The 9,503-nt window shown below is 41.7% G+C and overlaps 1 protein-coding gene across 1 annotated transcript; it reads right to left on the bottom strand.

Moving 5' to 3' along the window:
* Nucleotides 1-6,123: 6,123 nt before the first annotated feature.
* On the bottom strand, nucleotides 6,124-8,593 carry LOC118431180 (caveolin-2-like). Its single transcript, XM_035842299.1, has 4 exons — nucleotides 8,491-8,593; nucleotides 7,372-7,600; nucleotides 6,991-7,083; nucleotides 6,124-6,428 (listed from the first exon to the last, which is right to left on the bottom strand). Exons 1-4 carry the CDS (start codon nucleotides 8,523-8,525, stop codon nucleotides 6,126-6,128), a joined length of 660 nt encoding a protein of 219 aa, XP_035698192.1. The 5' UTR covers nucleotides 8,526-8,593; the 3' UTR covers nucleotides 6,124-6,125.
* Nucleotides 8,594-9,503: the final 910 nt, after the last annotated feature.

The following is a 9,503-nucleotide window of genomic DNA, read 5'->3' as shown; positions in this document are numbered from 1 at the left end:
TTGCGAAACGACTTGTACCTTGTTGCGAAAAGACTTGCCTTGTTGCGAACTGACGGTTGCGAACTGGCATTGTTGCGAAACAACCTGTTACCTCGGTTACATATAGCAGTGAGAAGCAGAACTCCAGTTAGAAGCTCTGACGAAGGTGTCTGAGAGACATCGAAACGTAAGCAATGTAAGTACCTGCTGGTTGTGTAAAAAGAATTCTCCTATATCCTACAAATACAACACAAAAAGAACAACAATCATTAATACTTGCCATCTCAATAGTTTTTATTGCCACACAGTTTGGTATTTGCTGCTATAACATCTATATGGACATAGCTTCCTTCATACCCAACACAGAAGTAAGAGCTAGGACCAGCCAAAAAACAGTGTCTGTGACCATTCGAAAGCGGCGTTTGAGCTGGTTGGGCCATGTCATGAGACTTCCACCAGACAGACTTGCATACCCAGTTATCCACTGGGCACCACGGGGAAAGAGACGTAGAGGTCACCCTAGGATGAATTACAGGCACACCATAGAGAGAGACCTACAAACAGCTAGCATCAACTTGAGAGATAAACAGAGGATAGCTGCTGACAGAGCTTGCTGGGCCAACATGACTGCCTCATGTGTCGGACGACACGGGAGCCCCTAAGTCTAAGTCTAAGTAGCTTCCTTCGCAGACATTCCCACCAAATCTCTCTCTCCCGCCATAAAGAACCATAGCCCATGTTGAAAATTGCGAATCAGCGCTCCTGCAAAAAACTAAAAGTCTGGGAAGGAGGCTTTGAGGACACACCATTGCTTTCATGCTTCTGCATAAGAAATCGGTAATTGAGGCATATTTTTAGTACCAAAGCTAATACTATCTACGAATTTACACTCGCAAATGCTCTAGTCCAACGTCATTAGATTTGCCTTTTCTAATTGGTCTGCAATTCTAAAAGCGTCCCAGGTCTAATATTGAACATAAGTACTCAGTGAAACTGCATTTGAGACACCCTGACTTACCTCCACTGTTGCACTTACAGTATTGATACCCTTTGCTTCTGTCTCGACCTCGTAAGTATCGCTTTTATAGGTCTTATACCACTTATGTCCAGCCACAAGGGCAATGGACGCAATTATAATGGTAGCTCCAATATATTCCATTAATAATGCAGAAACGCCAAGTGCGAAGTACTGAAAAGCATAAGCTAAAGCTACCGACAGTCCACGTAAAATCTCCACGGTGCTAGCGTTCTGTAGCTTCAAGCTGCGATACAGGCAGGCAATGGACAGGGTGTACATAATACCCTGACCTGATAACAAACCAACCACATAAACGTCAAAGTCCCACTTTGGCGTGTTGAATATGTACATTGCTGGCAATACAAGCAGAAAACCTAGACTTTCAACGTAGGCCAGAACATTAAGTTGGGAAACTTTCTGGAGAAAGGTTCTGCTGAGAACGTTTGTCGTAGCCAGTCCCAACGTCCCGACCAGAGCGAGGACAACCCCGATGATGTAGTCTCGAGTGGCACTGGCTTGGGCGACGTGAGTTGCCGCTGTTGCCGTGATGTTTGTTGTTGCGTTCCGTGACTGCTCTGAAAAGTTGATAATATCAGTTGTTCGTAAATGAGTCCCCGCAGCTACAAGTCCGACTGCCGTGACTTGGACCACCATGCCGACGATATTGACCCAGCCAGTGCGCTCCTTTCGCACCAACCAGGACAGGACAACGGCAAAGAGTGGACTGCTGCCATTGCTGATGGCGATGGTGGCAGCCGGGGGGATATACAAGTACGACAACACAGTCATCGTTGTTGAACAGACTCTTACAACACCCGTACAGACAAAACGCCACGTCTGCTTGCATTTCTGTCCCCTGACCGGCGCTCCACAGATAAACGACAAGGGGAGAAAGACGGAAGCGTTGGTGAGTTCATTCACCAAGACGACCTGGAAGTTAGGGACACCTTCGTTAGCCGCCAGTCTTGCAAGGATGGGGAAAATCGAGAATCCAACTGCAGCGATCAGGGCGAAAAAGACCCCCTGTCCGGCCCGGATAAACTCCGGAAGTCCCATGACGATGGTGTTGGGTAGTGTTAAGCTGTGGGCGAAAAAGAACACATCAGTCGTGTGGTCGTTTTAACGCTACAATGGTTGCTTCCGTGGCTTATCGAATATGAAATAGATAGAGCGGTTCTACTCAATTTCTATATCAATATCAATGATCGTCACATGTCCTTAAATGGTATCTCACTACAAGCTTACGCAATGTAACAGACCAAGGTCTTGCATCACTTCAAGATATCGAGGACTCAAAGTCTGTCTGTCTTATGGTGAATATTCTTCTGACAAGCAAACTTTCCCTCTTTTATACTTTTCGCGGCCATCCAAAATCACGACATACAGATATTTTTGTCTGAATACACGTAGATGACATCATATGATATGATCTAAATATAACTTGAGGTGGCCAACCTTTCTTTCCACGCCCTGTCATCGACCCCTATGGTACTTATGTATGCAAATTCACTCACTGTCGCAGAGTTGAATGCCTGGGAGTCCTTTTTAAACATAAAAATAAGTTCTGTAGCATATAGTCAAACCAGCGCTGGTGACCATCTCTCCAAAAGGACCACTCGGGCATTGTTTCAAAAAAAAATATTGAAAGTAGATAATCTTTTTACCCTTATTCGTAACACAGCTAAACTGATTTTCGACTTGTAGGTCATACTATTGCACACTTCATTGATCACATTGAACACAAAGAGTAGAACGTAATATTCCACACCATTGTTAGGCGATGGGTGGATCTGTGACGTCAATAAACTTGTCCGATAGCTCATGATTACACAGTTCATTAAACCCATGAACTCGAGTAGACTCTAAAACGGTACTGGTACCTGGGTGGGTCCGCAGAGCCGCACTTTTCCGGTCACTAGCGGTCATCAAACGACCATTGTTGGATAGTAAGCGGGCAAATGCAAGATCTAAATTTGTTGACGAATAGAGCACCGAACAACTTGATATGGAGCAAAAACAAAAATCAATCCGTAAAAGAAATTTCTGTTTAAAAATATCTGTAGTGTTGCTGTATTTGATTCCTGAGCGTAAATTTTAAGTCTCATAGTTTTGACAAATCACGCCATGTAGTAATCTGTTTAATGTATAGACGGTAAGTGGCACACGTTTATTTTGGGTAACACGTACAATGATTTTCGACTGGTAGGTCAAAATTACACACCTCATTAAACCTATTGAACAAATACAGAAATAGAATTTTCCCCATTGCTCGGTGGCCGGTGCTCTATACGTCAACAGATCTAAATCTTGCCCGGTTACTCTCGGACAATGGCCAATAAGCAATTATAAATCAAGAATATATTGTATGTATATATTGTTCTACAATTTCACAGAAGCTCGACGTGAAGATCCACTGAGATAATTCCCTTTTAAGGCTTTCATAGCTTCACTGATTTTATAGCAAAGTGCAAAGTCGGTCTCTAAATACTTACTACATACTACTTAAAAAGTGTCTTACCGATTGTCTTGAGCGTCATCTTGCGACTTTTTCTTAACTACAGATAGATTCGAAGCTCTCTGTGCAAGACTTGACGTAGTCCCGAGACTTCGCTGGGTAATGGATAGGTGGCAAAACTGACACAAATGAACGAGTTGCTGTAGTCTTTAGTTAGCCAACCGGACCAGAGAAGTGGTTTGAAATTTATTCGTTGTGAATATTAAACAGGACGTCACCAATGCGCAAACATAACCTTTGACCTTTTCTAAGCATTATAAGTTATTCAAGATGGCGGCAACTGCGAAGGTTGGTATTAAACCTTTTAAAATTTTAGGTGTGTGTGAAGCCGTCTTCTTTACGACATTTAAGGTAATGTTTGAAGGTTACTAACGATAATGAGTATGTGAAGATCAGTACAATGCCATAAACAAAGCTTTGGCCAAGTTTGAATGAATTATAAAAGGCAAGCTCACATATATGAACATTGTATTGTTACATCGATAACGTTATATGGCCTCCTTCTCGAGTAGCAGCTTCCATTTTTAGGGGAGTGCTAATTTCTGATTTTTTATATGATCCAGGTTCTTTATTGCCGATCCAGGGATTTGTAGGTTACATAGGTGTGATAATCATGTGCATAGTTTGCGACACTTCCATTTGTGTAATACGACCAAAATCTCATTAAATGTTCAAACCAATTTCACCGTTGTTTTTTTTTTTTTTTCCTTCTTCTTCTTTCGGTAAGGCTGCCAACCTCATCTTTTTGAGGATTCTATCTGCAGCCGTAACAAACATGGAGAGGTCCACTGCGCAGACTGAGGGGGATTATATTTTGGATTTGAACACAGACAGGGATGGCGACAGTGCCACCTCTGCCGCGAGGCTGTTCCATTCCCTGACTGTACGTGGGAAGAAGGCATTTTGCCTATACTGTGTTCTACTAGCGGGTACCTTACATGCTGCGGGATGGGTCGATCACGAACTTCTAGTTTGTGGTGCATGAGCGGGACTTGTCTTGCAATTAATAGCTTTAAGATTTAATTAGATTTTAACATGTATTGTAACATGTAATGTTTGCGTGTGTACCGATCGTAATATCGTATTAGCAAATCATATCTGTATATCAAAGGTTGGTTTATGAAGTCATATATAAGTCATGCCAATCCAATTTTTGTCACTTTTGATATCAGTCCCCACCTAAAGGTAAGGAGGCATTGGTGCTAGTTTGATTGTGTGTGACGTGTTTTGTGGTTTAACTGAAATGTGTACGGCATGTGAAAAGTTTAAATTGTAAATTGTACAGGGTAATTAGGAGAGCAACTTGAGAAGGCCAAGACACATATCTAAAGAAGTGATATTCCACTGGATATGTGGTTTTCACCCCCAATATTGTCCAGAAAGTCAGTTTTGTACACTCGCTACATGACATTTTCGAAGTCCTGATCTAATCTTTGTTTTATCTGTCAGGAGGGAAAATTCATGGTACGAAGCTGTGTAACCAGGGTTGTAGCCAGCACCTGTCCTTCAGTCCTTTAAAGGAATTTTTCAGCTGGGGACTGAAAAAAAATTCCCCCATTCCGTCCCCTGGGACAGACAAAAACTGATATGTAAAGATATAGAAAAAAACTGAAACCCATGTGTTCTTCTTCACCAAAACAGATGCCATTGAACAGCTTAGTCTACAAGCAAAATTTGCACCCCAAAATGCAGGAAATAGTGTTTCAGATGGTCTTGATTTAAAAATTGTCTGGGACCCAGACCCCCTAGAAATGACGCGCAACGTCACGCCATGCCTTCGGTGCTCGATAGGATTCCCATTCAAAATCAAGGGGACTGAAAATGATTTCAGGGTGGCTACAACCCTGAGTGTAAGAGTTGTAACCTTAGGTTGGAAATGACACTTCAAGTCATTTCAAATAAAACTTGTCTAAAAGCTTATGTTGCAAATGTAAAAGCGTGTGAAAGCGCGGCTCAACATTTCTAACGAAGAGCCGCAGGGCACTGAGGGGTACACAAGCACAAACAGGTGCGTTGTAATTCTTTGGGAAGACTTGGCAAAATACCAAAAATTCAAGGGATGTTAGATGGTAAGCGTCACATACGTGTTATTATAAATGCTTGTGAAGTTGTTATTACTTGAATAAGTTTTGTTTACACTATCAAACTAGAACTATTGTCGCTATACTACATGTAAACTCATGTTTTCCACACAAAAAAAAAAAGATTTTATTGCAAACTATTATTAGCAGGTGACAAAAGTTCACCAGCATTCTCAACGAGTAAGATACAAATTAGTACTGTCCAAGTAAAATAACCGGAACATGCAGTTGGAATACAAACATTATGCTACGGAGTATTCAAATTTATGATCATGATAAACGTGGCAACATCATTGTTTCCAATTCGTCCCTGCCTAAGGAAATTCAAATAAATTCATGTCAAGGACATAGGTATAGATAGTAAGCGGGATATATGATAATCAATTACATACAATATGACATAAATTATAAGTGTAGTCTATCGAAAACGTTTTCTTCGTTTTATTGATTTGGTGTGAAAGAGGACCTCTCGATATTTTCCTAGGAACGAGAAGACATGCAAGCGAGAAGACATGCAAACGTGCTTGTTGTCTCATTGGTTGTTTTGAATGGCGTTCTCTGGATCCGCTCTCGGTCCCGGGATGCCGGACAGCTTGAGGCTGAATCTGCCTGCGATAGTGCTGAGGGACAGACCCAAGGACTGGAAGAACGGGTCAATGCACGTGCGGACGATGGCCTTTATGGTCAGACCGAAGAGCCGTATGCCCATAAAGCACATCTTCAGCCAGGGGTGGACAAACCACACGATGAAGAAGTTGAACAGACCGAACGCCAGGCCCCACACAACGGCCAGTATCACACCCAAACCGGCGGATAGTATTTTGTAGACTCCACCCTGTGTAGAAAAAAAAAGAGATCGCTAGGTTTATTGTGTGTTGGTATCTTTTAAATATAACCCAGAGAAAGATGAATCCTTATGCGTACGGTAAATGTTGCATGCAGTTCAGAATTATTTCGCTAGAAGCCGCCAGGGAAGATCACAACTAGCGTCTTGACCCAGAATGAGATCTGACATAACAAGATTCTGGCATCATAAAATCGGAACATTATTACTTCCGGAACAAAAGATGCAGAAACCAATAGTTATGCTACAGTGCTAGGTAAAGCCGCTAGGTGCTCAAAATCGACCATAATCTTTGTTTTGCTTGTATCTACCAACAAACCAAATATGCTTACAGTCCACCTTGCTGTTTTTCAGTTATTGCTGACGAAAAATGTGCGTAAACACAGGCACGCATGTACACACAGAGACCAAGTAGCGCATATTGATAAAATCCCATTGCACAAACACACAGACACACACACACAACAAAGCAAAACATACATTTTCATGGAAGCAATAAAGGAGCATATGCATGTAAGTAAGTATTTTGTGGCACTCGAATACGTTTAGTTACCTGTGTGTACTCGAAGACGACAGAATTGACAGTTCGAATCGGCTCAAAACTTGTGACATTCTTCGGCTCGTTGAAGATCTCGTCAAAGGTGACCTGAAAGAAAATAGGTCACTATGTAAGAGGCATTAAGAAGGTCATATGCATCAGGCACTACAGCCAGTACTGAACAGTACTTTTGACCAATTGATGACGTTACGTATCAGCAAGATCAGGCGTCCGTAACTCTCGCGAGTTTACGCGAGTTGATCCTGAAGAAGGCGACAGTCGACGTTGAAAATTTGACCGTGTATGCCTTTTTGTTGTTATAAGAAGTTTAGCATTGCACGCTGGCATGTATGGTCTTTTGCTTTGTTCTTTGTTATGGAATTTCCTTCTGCCCACCTTTACATGCCCCTTTGTGCTGTAGATGTCCATATCTTCCTTATCGTCTTCCAAAGAATGCTGGGCACGGTGCATCTCGATTAAACGGTCAGACTCCACAAAAGCCTGCTGTCCCACCCTGGTGTGCTGGGCGGCGCTGCTGGGCAGGGTCTGGTAGATGTAGTTTGGGTTATCATAGCCAGGTGGCGCTGTTGCGCCGTAGCTCATACTTGCACCGGAGGTTTTCTCGCTGCAAATGCAATGATTCATGCGAATTACAACCAGACTATCAGACTATGTAAAGAGTATATTCATTCATTCATTCATTCATTCACTCATTCATTCATTCAGAAAGAGACGTACTAAAATTTTACCATGAAACAATCTTGCTTATTTGCGCATTGAATGAAATAAAAGATGTCTAATAATAACCAACTACTTGGGACCGTTGACCTAAGATGACCATGGGTTTAATAATTAACTTGAGCCAAAGCGTTCGTCACTGTACAAAAGGATATAGCAAATTATACTGATATAACTTTACACATATGTTTACTGATATCAACTTTCACATGTTTCTCATTTCTGTATCTACTAGCCTATCATTTTCTACGAGTCACCAAATTACAGAAGTTTCACGATTAATGAAAAGTGGAAGAACGCTAGTTTTTTTTCACTTTATAGACTATGAGGTCTCGGCAACTTGCATGTGACCCATGGGAGGGTGATTAACAGCATTTCTACTTCCTCCTTGCTGTTGTTTTAACAAGACGAATATATAGAAGCGAATACTTCCGTTTTTTCAATCGACAAAGATTTGAACACTCGACACAATAGTACAGCAGTGGTGTATCTAACTATTAACGCTGTGACCTGACTTTTTCTAGCAGCAAAAAAGGTTACATGTAACGCCAGTTCACTTTTATCCGTAGGGTGACCTATATCCGTTGCTTTTGAAAAACGGCAGTTAGGGGTATCAAGTTCACGGACGACAATTTCAAACTACAATATTTGAACATATTACAACTTGAAACCACCGTCTGTCGACTTGATATGCCTTTATACCGTGTCGGTAAACACAACGAATATAGGTTACCCTGCGGTTAAAGGTGAACTAGCATACAGGTAAGAACAACTCACCTGACGGGGAATGTGTCGTTTGGACCAGCCGACATTTAAGGTGTGTGACGACTACGTACTTCCTGATGCTTAACTCGTGACTAGGGGGTCAATGAACGGAAGTGACCTCGCCCCCGTTAAGTTCCCTCAAGGTGTTTTGTAATCATTTTCTTGTAGTGCTTTAAAATAAAAGCTCTGCTGCTGCACTTGCACATATATTACAACATCATCAGCACGACACACAATGCCAAATACACCAATTTAAGATAAAGACAGTGTTGGTAGACTGTGAAAGGTTTATAGTAATTGAACGAACGTCTGTAATTCGCCATTTGCAAAATGAGCTCCGAACTCCCTATGTGAGAATCCTCCCAAAATGGAACTGAAATTGTGCAAAAAAATTGAGAGTTGTGTGGGCTAGTCTATCATGCAATGTGTTTTCCCCAGAGCCCATTTCATTAGTTACGCCCTACACCAGCTGCATTGCAATGTCGCTTTTAATGGTTAACCGAACATCAAACATAACGCAACCTATGTGGTGCTCGGCCACACCTTACGCGACTTATGTAAACGATCGTAAATTTGCATGTATATGATTGTTTAGTCTACAACGTGGTGTAAGACCGTACCACCGTACAACCATAAACGTTGGACAGGTTCCAAGTCTAGTCATGTAGGTTAGGAAAGACCATGAAATTGTCCTGAAGGGTACAAGGGGCACGAAAAATTTAAGATGTGAATTCTTTATCCTTTTTCTTTATTCTTTGCTTTTATCGGATTGGCTGTAAAAAGACACCTAACAAGAATTGACCAACTTGGCAGTGGCTATTGCATATATGGCTGCTGTTGGAAAGTTTACTATTTAAACGGTCGCAAAATGACATGTAACTATGGTTGTTTAGTCTCCAACGTTGTGTAAGACTGTACCACCATTCAACCATAAAAGTTGGACAAGTTCCAAGTCTAGTCAAGTAGGTTAGGAAAGACCATGAAATTGCCTTGTGCCGAAGGGTACAAGGAGCATGAAAAATATT

Source organism: Branchiostoma floridae, chromosome 14 (assembly GCF_000003815.2).
Source record: "Branchiostoma floridae strain S238N-H82 chromosome 14, Bfl_VNyyK, whole genome shotgun sequence".
NCBI lineage: Eukaryota > Metazoa > Chordata > Leptocardii > Amphioxiformes > Branchiostomatidae > Branchiostoma > Branchiostoma floridae.
Note: the sequence above shows the minus strand (reverse complement) of the source record. Positions and strands in the feature narration are given on the sequence as shown.

Coding starts and splice junctions, on each gene's coding strand:
- LOC118431180 (XM_035842299.1), bottom strand. CDS start 8,525: ATGTCGGCTGGTCCAAACGACACATTCCCCGTCAG. Junction 7,601..8,490: donor AACGACACATTCCCCGTCAG/GTGAGTTGTTCT, acceptor TTGCATTTGCAG/CGAGAAAACCTCCGGTGCAA. Junction 7,084..7,371: donor GCACAAAGGGGCATGTAAAG/GTGGGCAGAAGG, acceptor ATTTTCTTTCAG/GTCACCTTTGACGAGATCTT.